General features: G+C 41.5%; 1 protein-coding gene across 1 annotated transcript in view; it reads left to right on the forward strand.

The window, feature by feature from the left end:
• Nucleotides 1–13,945, forward strand: part of nos1 (nitric oxide synthase 1 (neuronal)) — a 30,202-nt gene that overhangs the window by 14,710 nt on the left and 1,547 nt on the right. Inside the window, exons 9-26 of the mRNA XM_029509981.1 lie at nucleotides 137–311; nucleotides 1,045–1,146; nucleotides 1,766–1,960; nucleotides 2,488–2,573; nucleotides 3,078–3,222; nucleotides 4,143–4,247; nucleotides 4,333–4,391; nucleotides 4,505–4,621; nucleotides 5,712–5,886; nucleotides 6,253–6,391; nucleotides 6,851–6,929; nucleotides 7,139–7,332; nucleotides 8,752–8,921; nucleotides 10,147–10,357; nucleotides 11,284–11,371; nucleotides 12,002–12,123; nucleotides 12,445–12,593; nucleotides 13,037–13,231. Of these exons, the coding sequence (XP_029365841.1) occupies nucleotides 137–311; nucleotides 1,045–1,146; nucleotides 1,766–1,960; nucleotides 2,488–2,573; nucleotides 3,078–3,222; nucleotides 4,143–4,247; nucleotides 4,333–4,391; nucleotides 4,505–4,621; nucleotides 5,712–5,886; nucleotides 6,253–6,391; nucleotides 6,851–6,929; nucleotides 7,139–7,332; nucleotides 8,752–8,921; nucleotides 10,147–10,357; nucleotides 11,284–11,371; nucleotides 12,002–12,123; nucleotides 12,445–12,593; nucleotides 13,037–13,231 (2,506 nt within the window). The remainder of the gene's footprint in view (nucleotides 1–136; nucleotides 312–1,044; nucleotides 1,147–1,765; nucleotides 1,961–2,487; nucleotides 2,574–3,077; nucleotides 3,223–4,142; nucleotides 4,248–4,332; nucleotides 4,392–4,504; nucleotides 4,622–5,711; nucleotides 5,887–6,252; nucleotides 6,392–6,850; nucleotides 6,930–7,138; nucleotides 7,333–8,751; nucleotides 8,922–10,146; nucleotides 10,358–11,283; nucleotides 11,372–12,001; nucleotides 12,124–12,444; nucleotides 12,594–13,036; nucleotides 13,232–13,945) is intronic.

Raw genomic sequence — 13,945 nt, forward strand, 5'->3', positions numbered from 1 at the left:
TATAAAAATGCTTGTGATTGCACATAATGAAAATGTTAGACACTGACATGGTCCCCAGTGGGGGGGAAAGAACAGCTAATGCAAAACACCTACAGGCCATAGCCATTAATGCTAATCCCCTGTTTCCTCTGCTCAGGTACGAGTGGTTCAAGGAGCTGAACCTGAAGTGGTACGGCCTCCCTGCAGTCTCCAACATGCTGCTGGAGATCGGTGGCTTGGAGTTCACCTGTTGTCCCTTCAGTGGGTGGTACATGGGCACGGAGATCGGTGTGAGGGATTTCTGTGACAGCTCGCGTTACAATATTCTGGAGGTACAGTGCCGGGCCAAAACACTGAGGCCTGTTCCACTGAAAAGGGGAGGTAGAATCATTGAAGGCACAGATTGACTGCCTTTTGCAGAGAAGATTGTGTTGTTTTACCTTATGACCCAATCAGAATGGCATTCTGTCTCCAGTTGTGCACATTGAGGAGGAAGCTGATTAAGGCTGCCTGTAAAGAAATGAAGCCACCATAAGCTTTGTTGCAAACTCTCTTTTCATAAATTTCTCAGTTCATTTTGACATCATGCCAAAATGTGTGCATTTATGTATCCACTTTCATCTGTGTCTTGTGTGTTATTTTCTCCTTTCTGATATGGCACATCAGGCATCTGCTATCTTTGCATATCATGTTCTAACAACTGGAAGAGAGGGTGACCCATGTCTAAAATCTGCAATTAAAACTAAAAACCAAAGTAGTGCAATTTTGAAGAGCCCTTTAGGGCAAACTTTGGTGGGTTTGCATCACATCTGAAGCACTGAAATTGTGGAGGCATTTGGTGATGAAGGGGTTTGTTCGCTTGCACACTCTTTTTTTTTTTTTGGGGGGGAGGGGGGGGGGACTGAATATTTTGATTATTATATACAGTCGCCTTTATACACTGAGTCAGACGTTTGCCAAGGTCTCTATATTCTGGTTATTATGGCTTTTCCATTCTTTTGTCACATGCTGCTGATATGTCAATTTTTTTTTTTTTTTTTTTTTTTTTTTTTACATATTATGTAGGAGGTTGCTAACAAAATGGCCCTAGACACCCGGAAGACTTCCTCTCTTTGGAAAGACCAGGCGCTGGTGGAGATCAACATTGCTGTTCTCTACAGCTTCCAGGTAGACACATCTTTACATTGTTTATGTCCTTGGTTTTAAAGTAATACTGCTGTAAAACAGATTGTATAAATCTCAAATATTTACTCCCTGCCTTGGGGTTCTTAAGGTCTTTTTAGCTCGATTATTGGTACAATAGCAGAACCCTCAGTCATCTCAGTGTCACATTTGTTTGGATATATTGCTTCATTAATTCTCAAGTAACGATCATAACACATCTGATAGTTAAATTGTGATAATTTAACTATTGATCAAGCATGTTTGTGTAGTTTGTGTACCACATGGGAGTCATTTAGGTGTTAAATTAGTACTGACATAATTTTTCATAACACAGCATTTTAAATTACTGTGCTAAAAACAAAACTTGTTTTCCTTAAGTTTAGATGGACTGATGAAAAAATTCTCAGTGGGCATTGGGAAATGTTCACTATGCAATCCCATTCAGCAAAGAAGTAAGCTAAAAAACAGAGGTGCCACGAGGATGTAGGCAGGTGTACCTTGCTCCTTTCCTTCCTTGATTCTCCTCAGGAATTGTCCAGCTGCTGCACATGCACTTGCAAGGAGCCCATGTTCAACTGCCTCATTATGTTTTTTGTTTTTTTTTTGTACTTCCTAATTTTAGTCATGCAAAGTGACCATTGTTGACCATCACTCAGCAACTGAGTCTTTCATGAAGCATATGGAAAATGAATATCGGGTACGAGGTGGCTGTCCAGGAGACTGGGTGTGGATTGTGCCTCCCATGTCAGGAAGTATCACACCAGTTTTCCACCAGGAAATGCTCAACTATCGCCTGACCCCTTCTTTTGAGTACCAGGTGAGAGGAAGTCTCTCTCTCTCTCTCGCTCTCTCTCTCTCGCTCTCTCTCTCTCTCTCTCTCTCTCTCTCTCTCTCTCTCTCTCTCTCTCTCTCTCTCTCTCTCTCTCTCTCTTCTAATTCAATCTAAAGCTTTAAGTGTTTTTTGTTGCATCGCCTTTTTCCACAGGATGAATTCACTATAAAATAGATGCTACTATCTACTATCTTTACATTAGCTCCTTTAGATGATAATGCAATTCATGGGATTTTGTGTTTTTTGGCAAAGAGTATCAACATGCACTCATGTTTACAAATTAGTTGGCTGCCAAGCTATATTAAGGAAGTCATTAAGGGAAATTAAAGTCGGAAATCATTACCTGGAGAAGTAGAAATAGAGGAGACATTAAAGAAATGTGTGTACAGCAAGTACTGAATTAAAGCTCCACTGTACCAGTTAAATTCTGGAAATCTCAGTTTCTTGGAATGGTTTTTAACCTTATCCAAAGACATTCTCAGAACACTATTTCTGTTCTCCTTTTGCAAAAGCCTGATCCCTGGAATACCCACGTGTGGAAAGGAGTCAATGGGACACCCACAAAGAAGAGAGCCATTGGGTTCAAGAAGCTTGCCAAGTGAGTGTATATTGAAATACTAGGCAAAGGAATGAAATGTGATTGTTGTAGTTCATTTCACAATGTGCTTTCTTCATGCATACTATTTATTAAATGTCAAAGATGATGGAGGATGTGTTGTGGAAATTCAAAAGCAAACGTGATCAATTTCCTGACAGAAGTTAGATACATGCAAAGAAAGCTTGTGTGCCCAGCAGTTAAAATTCTTCCAATCAACCCCTCAGGGAGTAATCATAGCTTCATCAGTGTTGTCTGTGTGTGTACGCAGTCAGGCATGTGTGCTCTGCTATTAATATAATTGCCTCGAGGATATGACAAGCTAAGGTAATCACAGTCATCACAGATCTGCTACCTTAATATAAGGTTGCCTTCATTCCGAAGCAAACCACATCGTGGTACTGTACTTTGTCAGTGGGTTGAAGCTGGTTGCTGAATGACTCTTTTACTTCTCCGTTGTTTTCTGTGCATCTTACTTTTTCACTTTGTTTCTGTCTGTCGTTGTAGGGCTGTAAAGTTTTCGGCCAAACTAATGGGCCAGGCCATGGCCAAGAGGGTGAAAGCCACCATACTGTTTGCCACGGAGACTGGCAAATCACAAGATTATGCCAAAACTCTCTGTGAAATCTTCAAGCACGCATTTGATGCAAAGGTATGCTTGCCCCCGACTTGCATCATCATAGTCAAAGGTAGAATAGAGGCTGGGATTTCAGTGTGGTAAAATTTAATTGAAAAAAGGAGGAATTCAATATATCCTGCTTACCTATACCCCCCCCCTCCTCAACACACACACACACACTTACAGCCATCTCTAAGCTCCCTGGTCCCTGTCAGGCAAATGCCAGCTGAGTAGAGGCAGTGAAGAAGAAGAAAGGGGGGAGGGAAAAGTGCGTCTTGTCTTTTTTTTCTCATGCATTAAAGTGCCATGGGTCAGAGGCAAGATTTAACCACCGAAGCATTGAGCAGTGCAGTAGTTTAAGACAAGATCTTGCCGCACCTCTGGCTGTGCAAATCTGTTTGAGGGGGAAAAAAAGGACAGCAAAAACATGCTGCTTTCAATCACACACTATATACTTTTCCTCCAGGTCATATCTTATTTTCTTTTCTTGCTCTTCTACTGTGATCAATCACACAAGAACAGATTCATGCATGGTGAGAGTGGGTGTATGTGGATGGATAGCTGGGCAGATGTGAACGCCTGGGGCCAAATCTTTGTCATGGGGCTAAAGCCCAGTTTTGTTTTTTTCACGCCTTCAGTTGTGTGCATGTGAAGTGCAAGCATGGCCTGTAGCAGACAAAAAGCATCATGTTGAGTGGTATGCATCATGGACGCTTGTTGTGTAGCAGCACCATATTATCATCTTGTTAGAGGTGAGGATAGAGTGGTCATTACAGCCGCCACCTCTGCCAACAGCTGTGTGTTCAGCCTTAATTTATTTGCTCAAGTCATCTGTCGAGTAGAGTGTGTGTGTGTGTGTGTGTGTGTGTCTAGGAGACGAGAGCGAGATAAAGCCTAGACCATGTAAGTGTGGGCTAAGATTCACTTGGCGTAAAGCTCTTTTCCTCCCCCAGGTCATGTCGATGGATGAATATGATGTGGTGGATCTGGAGCATGAGACACTGGTGTTAGTAGTGACCAGTACATTTGGCAATGGTGATCCACCTGAAAATGGAGAGGTACATATGCCATATGTAACAACTTTATCTAGCTGAGAACAGGAGTTACTACTATACTATAACAGCCACTCTTCTGTTGCTGTAGAAATTTGGAGCTGCCTTAATGGAAATGCGCCACCCAACATCCAACACAGAAGACAGAAAGTGAGTTCAGTCCTTCATCTCGTCTCTCTTAGCATTTGTGCATGTCAGTTTTTATCCACCCTTGAGTTACACAACCCTGTGTCTCATCACTCTGCTTTTTGCCTCCCATCCAGGAGCTACAAGGTCCGATTCAACAGCGTGTCCTCCTACTCTGACACTCGCAAGTCCTCCAGCGATGAGCCAGAAACCAGAATCAATTTTGAGAGCACTGGACCTCTTGCTAACGTCAGGTAAACAAATTGGAGCAGAAGCAGGTCGACAGTCATGAGTTTCTGTGGCAAAAAGCGTGCATTCAAAGGATGACAAACAATAAAAAGGAGCTGATTGGGAAATGAACAAAGGAGTAAATGTCAACAAATCCTTTTCCCATTTAACCACATTCATGTCCAGTGTTAATATTGATTTGTTGGATTTAATCATGAGAATGCAATACGTAGAATGCACGTTAGAAGCATTTGAGAAACCAAATACTTAATGGGTTGGCTCTGAGGAATTATGTTTCTCACATATTGTTATGATTATTATTCTTGTTTTGGTAATTACACTTTTTCCAACTTTGTATCTGATGAAAAAGCAATGCAGTAAAGCAGTGCTTTTCAATTATTTTCTATTACGCCCCCCCAGGAAGAAGACTACATTTTGCGACATTTGTCTATAAAATTGTTATAAGTACACCTCAGCATAACGTTGTATTCTTATTATCATTAAAGAAAACAAAAAAAAAAAGAAAGGAATATAGATCACACTTTATTCTAGTACGGCAAAAAAAGCATGTACCGCGGGGTCACACACGCCCCAGTATTTGACAAGCATTGCAGTAAAGTAACATTTTAAAAGTTTTCCAGTTTTCCAACAGTCACAATTATTACTGATAAATAAATACAAGCTACAAGGGCCCACTTCATGTTTAACTACAGAACATCTTTTGGTCTTACACAGACTAACTCTGAGAGAATAGATTTCCTCCCCTGCAAATGGTTTGTCTGGACAAAATCATGTTGTGGATAGTTTTCTGATGTGTTAAGAAAACCCGATGACACAAATCTTGTTTAAACTTGAGTGACATGCAGGTTGACTGCCTCAGAGGGACAACATTAGACCTTGTCTATTCTCAAGAGAGTGGTCGGTTTACATCTATCTAAAACCAGGCAGCACAAGTGTTCACAAAGGGAAAGCTGTTTTTCAGATGCTTGAGTCTCCTTCAGAGGTACCAAAGGGGCAGGTTTTGAACTTGGATTTGGTGGTGCAGTTCCACAAGCATGTCTGTTGGTGTTGCTCTTTTTTAATGCGACCTGTCTTATTCTTTGTGTGGCCGTTTAGGTTCTCAGTTTTTGGCCTTGGCTCCAGGGCCTACCCACACTTCTGCGCCTTTGCCCACGCTGTGGACACACTATTTGAAGAGCTGGGGGGTGAGCGCATCCTACGCATGGGAGAAGGAGATGAGCTGTGTGGCCAGGAGGAGTCCTTCAGAACCTGGGCCAAGAAGGTTTTTAAGGTGGGTTTCTTGGGCTAAGACCCTTAGGGCTTGGATTAGTCACAATTTCCTTTTTAGTTCATGATTGACATCTTGGTAACTTCATATGGCTTGGTTTTGATATTAATGTAGTCCCCTGTTTTCTACAATAGTACATATTAAATTACCCCTTCACCAAACAACCCCAATACTCAAGATAATATTTACAAGTTGTTTGGTCGTAGCTGTCCTTGAGTTTGTTACGGCGGTCCTACTTAGCGTGCAGAGGACTGTTTGCCAAATCCTTTGCTATTCATGTGCAGTGCTCTCCTGCCACTGTAGGTGTGAAGGAATGCTTTGAATAATGGCCGTGCTCTTTCCCCTTGGCTGTGTTGTTGGCGTGTCAAGGCTGCCTGTGACGTGTTCTGTGTTGGTGATGATGTGAACATTGAGAAAGCCAACGACTCTTTGATCAGCAACGATCGCAGCTGGAAGAAGAGCAAGTTCCGCCTGACATACACAGCTGAGGCCCCAGCCCTCACAGAAGGTAAATCCTCTAATTACTCAGCTCCCAAGTAATGGACTGCTAAATGGCATCCTGATATTAGAAGGTCATGTGGTGCTAATAACCACAGTTTGACAACGTACATAACAATGACAACATATCTGGAGTTATTAATTTAGAGCAGTTAATCATCCATCCGTCATCTCTGTTGCTTCTCCATGGGGGGTTAGAGCCAGTTCTGGCTGACATTGTGTGAGGAAGAGGTCCCTCAAGGCAAAAAAGATCATTTATTTTCACGATAATTCCCTTCATATGTATCACGCATTCCAAAATCTTTCTGTATGAAAAGATTAGAACAAAAGTCTTGTCCTCTGGACTGTTCATTGATTTCTGTCCTTGATATGAAAAGTTTGAGAAGCACTGCTGTACATAAGTAATATTACTCGCTAAATAATACAAACGTCATGTATGTGATGCAGTTTTGTTTCTGTCTGCCAACAGCATTGTACACTATTCACAAGAAGAGAGTTTATGGAGCGAAGATGCTTGAAGCTCAAAACTTGCAAAGCCCCAAGTCCAAGTGAGTGTTTATTTCATACATGCGCACAAAAAACACAGCTAAAAATAAGTTGCACGTAATTTTTTTTGTTTTGCTACATTTTGTGAGTTGACCCAGTGCAGTCTTTTGATGTCCAACTCCTTCATCATGTTCACTGTGATGTGTGAACTACATGGATCAGGCTGAAAATGGTGCAGCACTGTTTCCTAAATCTCTGATGCCTTCTGCAGTCGCTCCACCATATTTGTGCGGCTTCACACAAACAACTACGACAGCCTGAGCTACCAGCCCGGCGACCATCTGGGCATCTTCCCTGGCAACCACGAGGACCTGGTGACAGCTCTCATAGATAAACTGGAGGATGCCCCACCTGTCAATCAGATTGTGAAAGTGGAGTTCCTGGAGGAGAGGAACACTGCACTGGGTAGGTGATGCTGTTAGTGACGTCATGGACACTGGGCGAGAAATCAGGAGGTTCTGTAGTTTAAAGTCTGGCCAGGATGCCAAAATCAAAACAAACAAAAAAGAAACAGTCTCTGTAGCGTCAGCAACACATTGGAATCACACTTTAGTGAAGTATTTATGCCCAGAAATCTTTCGGTGAAGCTGTATATTGGCAGACAGTTGTGGTAACAAGCAGATGACTTAATCGCCATTTTCAGCGACTGTCAGGCAATGTGTTTCTTCAGCACAGTATTTGTGCTTCAAAATTTTTCATGATAGGTAAAAGCCATTCTGAGTATATTGAGTATTAAACTTTCTGCTTTATTGCATTTTATTTATAATCTAAAATAGTCTTTGGCTGATGTGCAAATGTACAAATAACAAGCGTGTTGTTCAGATGTGTGTTTCAAAAGTCATGACATATTAGAAAACAGATGTGGAGTAACAGTTGCTGACAAATACATGAGTAAAAATACCTTATCCACTTTCAACTTTGTTAAACTGTGTTACAACAAAATATAAACATTTAGTAAGTGTTTACTCACTGCTTAAACTACTTGATGTATCCCAAGAAACTTTGGTCTAAAAATAGACAAGAAGTAGCTTTGATGTAGCTGAATCCGTCTTGTTTTTCAACAAAAAAAAATGGTTCTAAGAGTTTTAATTTTTCACCCTGCTGTGACTCTCATTTCAGCTGCTTTGTGTGATTCACAGGCACCTTTCACAAAAGTGATTTGCAAGCAATGTTTACAGGCAGATTTCAAATGGTGCCAATGTCATGTCTCACAAATGACCGTTGCTCCCAATTTGCAAATACATTTGTGTGGTCTGCAGGGATCTGGCATGCTCACGTATACAGTTTGTTTGGATTGGCGTGACTTCAACAGGAGAGGAAACAACCTCATGATCCAAACACCAGTTTCTGTGAAACAAACTCACAGCTGATCTTACAGTTTTACTTCCACCAAAATACATCATGATGCTGTTCAAATTTTTTGCTTGCTTGTTTTTTTCTTTGGGGTGAGGGGGTCACTTGGGGGAGTCGACATAGCTGTTAATGGAGTTCTCATTGGCAACAAACAGTCAACAAATCCAAGACGCAGCTTCCTCGTAGCTCTGATTTAGTCTCAACCTGCTGCTTGGAAGAGCATCTTGCTCTTTAGCAGTAAATGCTCACTGCAGGTGCACTTTGGTGCTATGGAGGCTGTAAATGGAGAATATCTTTATTTTTTTCTATAAACTGCCTACACGCTAAAAAAAACAAAACAAAAAAACGATTTAAAAACTGATATGCAAGATATTGATCTATGTTGTTTTTTGTTTTGTTTTTTTTTTTTGTATGAGCATACTGTTTCTATAAAACAAGAATGAATTCAACTTTAACCCTCCCATCCCACAGGCGTAATCAGTAACTGGACAAATGAGACCCGGATCCCTCCCTGCACCATCTACCAGGCCTTCCAGTACTTCCTGGACATCACCACCCCACCAAGCCCCGTCCTGCTGCAGCAGTTTGCTGCTCTGGCAACCAACGACAAACAGAAAAAGAAACTAGAGATCCTCAGTAGGGTAAATTCACTTACTCTTCAGTGTTATCATTAACGCTGACCTTTGGAATTATTGACCTGGTGCTGCTGCACTGAGCACGTAGCTCGGTTTGTGAGATTTGTGAGATTTGCAATATCTGCGTAGGCTTTATCCAAAAATATACTCCCTCTTGTTCCCATTTGACAACCAAATGTATGCAGGACCCCCCCCCCCGCCCCATCAGGACACTTTAAAAGCTAAATTCTCTAAAAAGAACATGACCACGTGTTTAAGGGACACTAACACGTTCATCATCATTTGGTTTTCTGTGTCTCAATGCCGATATGATGCACTTTGCACTGATGGAAATACATACAGTAGGAGTAAGCTGGCGCCAAATTAAAGCTGTTGATCATTCTAACCCTTTACCCCTTGCAGTGCCTCCCACAATTCACTCTCCATTTTTGTCAATGTGTGGAAAAGGCTGGCTGAGGCTAAGCAGTGACTCATGCCCATACATCGTATCATTGTCACCAAAACAGGAGGAGAGGATGGCATGGCTTCTGAATTTGGAAAAACCGACAGAGTAGAATCACCCTTTTTCTAAACCTCTGGAGCTTCTCATAAGCATTAGGAACAGTCAATTTGTCATGTCTGTCTTATTGATCTTCCCTTTTTCAAACTCATAAAAAAAAAAAAAAAGTAAAATAGTTAATAATACATTAATAAAAAATTCCTAGAAGCCCATCTGTTTATCAAGGTTGATAAGCCCAGTGCCAAAAAGTCCTTTTTGCTGTTAACATTTTTAGAATTGGAACATTTTTAGAATGAAACGACTTTTCAGACTGTGCTTCAGGCTCAGCATGGACACACCAGGCTCCATAGTGGGCATTGTGGAGCTCATTAGCAACTTGAGAACAAAGCAAGTCTCAAAACCTCAAAGTTTTTTTATTTATTTATTTTTTTTTAAAGCCTGGTCGTACTTCTCTAAATTCTTCCCCCTCCAAATGTCACTGATGACACACACAAACAGTTGGGCAGTGGATGGTGAATGGCTCCACTTGTGGCTGCCTCCTGGTCTCGAGACATAAGTGTTCACAGATCTAAAAGAAGATGCCATCCTCTTTTCTTTTAGTCTTTTTCTGTTGTTTATTTTTAGTTACTTAATAAGAAAACAAAAAGATATAAATTAAAAAATCAACAACTTACCAAAGAGACAGTAAAATCTAACACCTGATGCTGTCCACGTTGTTCTCTGACTTCCCAGGGGTTGCAGGAGTATGAGCAGTGGAAGTGGTACAACAATCCGACGCTGGTTGAGGTGCTGGAGGAGTTCCCCTCCATCCAGATGCCCTCCACTCTGCTGCTCACCCAGCTGCCCCTCCTGCAGGCTCGCTACTACTCTATCAGCTCATCTCCAGAGTTGCACCCAGGAGAGATACACCTCACCATTGCTGTGGTGTCTTACCGAGCCAGAGGTCTGATGATTTTTTTTTTTTTTTTTTAGTTCAACGACTGCCCTAACTAAGCTGTAAGCATCAGATGTTAACATTTCTCCAAGGACCCCGAGTCTGTGGAGGTGTAGCTGCAGGTGTTACTGTCTCTTCCACTGACCAGGAGAATGAAATTCAGTACTGCCATTAGGTTTTTGTGGGTCTTTATCTCTGACATTTTATATGGCCACGTTCTTGACATTTCAGTAAAACCTTGTAGTTTCCACTAAGCACAATTTAACAGTGTGTTAACATACAAGTACATATCCTGCATGTATATAAAGTGCTGTGGGTGAGTTTGTCGTAGATTAAAAGCGTAGTGCTGCAGCTGTTTCAAGGTTGTTGCAGAGGTTCAAAAAGTCAAATGACTCAGCTACTCTGAAAACCCTGCGACGGCTTAAAGAGAATTGATTGGAAGTTATCTTTGAAAACCAGTCTGCTTTATAGGGGGCAAAGACCACGGCTGTAATTACAAGGAGCTTAGATTTCAAAACGCCTTGGGAAGATTCTCCATCTTTAAACAGATTCAATTTAGAGATATGGACACAAACATAAGGTGACACGCAGCAATGCAGGTAGATCAGTCAGTATGATGGTATGTAAACTGCTTTGCATACTTGGGTTTCAAATTTGTTGTTATTCTCAGTGCATTGTACATTACAAGGCAGTAGTTGCAATTAGCAGCATTTATCTCAGGAAGCAGACATTATCAATTACTCACTTTTTCTCTCCCATTTAATGTAACATGCAAACATCTTACAATGATTGTGTAGACTGTGGATGAACCACAACGTTTTCCGTCTAGAGTGATGTGGGCCATGCTGCTTCTGTTAGTTTGTGCACTTAAAGAGACTGGGTGACAGAGGGGAGAGAAAAAGGTGAAGTGTTTGTTTAGTAATCATCCCTTTCAGATGGAGCGGGACCTATCCACCATGGAGTGTGTTCATCGTGGCTCAACAGGATAGAGAAGGGGGAGATGGTGCCGTGTTTTGTCCGCAGGTAAATATCACAATGTTTTTTCCAAGGAATTTTGTAGAAGGTCAGTTGAATCAATGTTTTGCCGTGTTAAAGGAGAAGTCTGACATTTTGCAGCTTTAACTCCCTGCTGGGAGTTAGATAAGAGGATGGAAACTGCCCTCATGTCTGCCTTGTTAATAAGAGGCTACCACCAATAGCTGGCCAGCTTAGCTTGGAATAATGATTGGAAATGGTTGCACATCTTGCCAGGTTCTGTTCAACGGTAACAACAATCTGCAGACCAGCACATCTAAGGCTCACTAAGTAAGATGTTATCATTTTTTTCGTGGCATTGCCAGGAAACAGAAATAGTCAGACACATGTTTTCACACTAAATGAAAGGGAAACATGCCAAGTATTTTGCTAAAGCTGGTTGGCTATACACACTGATGGTAAGGACACTGACCAAGGTACTCAGTGCGTCTTGCAGTATGTGTACAGGAGGAACTGGGTGTTGAACAGCAGGCCTTCTGATTATTGGGCAAACTTTATCCTCTGAGTCACAGCCCACATCCCACTTATTCAATACTTCCCCGATCAAAGTATTCAAAAGAGTACGAGTTAGTGTGTTTGAATGTGAAAGTTATTCATTTTTGCATATTTTCCTTGTAGTGCACCATCATTCCAACTTCCCAAAGACAACCAAGCACCTTGTATTCTGGTTGGTCCAGGAACTGGCATCGCCCCTTTCCGAAGCTTCTGGCAACAGAGACTATATGACCTTGAACACAAAGGTTGTTTTTATTTTTATTTTTTTATCTTTGTTCCTAAGAGATATTTTATTCACCTCATAGAGAGGCTTTGTAGTGGATTTTCTTTGCGGCACAGGAACCTAGTCAGGATCTTCAATTTGATGGCTGATTATGTGAATATGCAGGACAACTGCATTCGTTTAGTCTCCTAATTAAAATGCTGTCATATGCACTTCTGAGTAATGAAACTAAATGAGATTCAATCTCTGTCAGAGATTTAGATAACACCTAGGAGAGCAGACTATCAATTTTTACATCTCCATTCGCAACAGCACAAAATAACTCTGCTCTTCACCTTTTAAGGGATTGAGTCATGCCCCATGATCCTGGTGTTTGGTTGTCGGCAGTCTGAGATGGACCACATCTACAAGGAGGAGACCGTCCAGGCCAAGAACAAACAAGTGTTCAGGGAGCTCTACGCGGCCTATTCCAGAGAACCCGGCAAACCAAAGGTACGAGCACTGAAGTGTGAATGAGTCACATTGTCACAACACTCTGTTGGACTGCTGTGTAAGTTTTGCATAAAATGGTACAGGACAGAAAGAGTGCACTCATTCAAATTCACATCATTTGTTTCCACTTTACGACTTTCACCTGCACTTCTTCAGGTATAATTTTTTTCATTTGGGCTTTTTCAGCTCTCTAATGTTCATATTTCTGACACTTTCTGCTGACTCTTATCTGGTATTTTTTCCGTTTTTAGTCATGTTCAGTAATTGAATTTCATGGAGCAACTGACATTTTTGTAATTCTATCATTCTTTGGTCCCCGGGGACAACTGTCTTTCAGATTACAGTTTGCACTTCAACTATTTTTCACATAGTTGTCTTTTTTTTTTTCCTCACACATGACTTCTCCATACACACTCATCATTCCTCCTCTGCTTCTCTGTCAGAAATACGTACAGGATGTACTGCGCGAGCAGCTGTCAGAGTCAGTGTACCAGTGCCTGAAGGAGGAGGGAGGACACATTTATGTGTGTGGGGATGTTACAATGGCCGGAGATGTTCTCAAGACTGTCCAGCAGATCATCAAGCAGCAGGGCAGCATGAGCCTGGAGGATGCTGGCTTCTTCATCAGCAAGCTTCGGGTAAGGCCGAGAGAAACCGTGCAAGAATATTGTCACCAAGATGAAACCCCATTAAACTGCATGGAGAAATTAAAATGTCAGCAAAGAGAAGGTCACTAGTTTGAGTGCTGGATGAGCTGTGAGAATAGTGAATAAAAGGTGATATCCGGTATTTAGGTGCCAGTGAGCGAGCAGTTAATCCCAGCAGACAACTATGTCTGTGTGAGGAAGCATGTTGAGTCAGTATTTCCTGATACTAACAGGTTAAAAAAATACCGCTCACTATTCTCATTCGACCTCAAGGGTAAAAAGGCTAAATATAGTGTCACGCGTCATTAACACACCAGTGTGTTGAGATGCTTCTCACCACTGTTCATGTGTAAAATGCAATGACTGCAGGCATGTGGAGACAAATTTGTCCATCTGCAAATGAGTGAAAGTATAAATATACGAAGAACAATCTCACCATCCTGCCGTGCAGCATTGCATGACAATGACAATGGAACATCTTGCGAACATTCAACTTTGAATACGACAGACGTGGACTCACCTGCGTTACCTTGCTCGGTGATGCACAGGATGATAATCTGAATGCAGTGTGAATAATAATTTTTTTTAACATGCATGTCTGACTGCTCTCTAATGTAATGTAATGTAATCTGCTGTGAACGCTTTACTTTGCCTTCCATGCTGCCTCTAATATTAACATTGTCTACGTATTCTTTTACTTTTCTT

The sequence above is a fragment of the Echeneis naucrates genome, chromosome 9 (assembly GCF_900963305.1).
Source record: "Echeneis naucrates chromosome 9, fEcheNa1.1, whole genome shotgun sequence".
NCBI lineage: Eukaryota > Metazoa > Chordata > Actinopteri > Carangiformes > Echeneidae > Echeneis > Echeneis naucrates.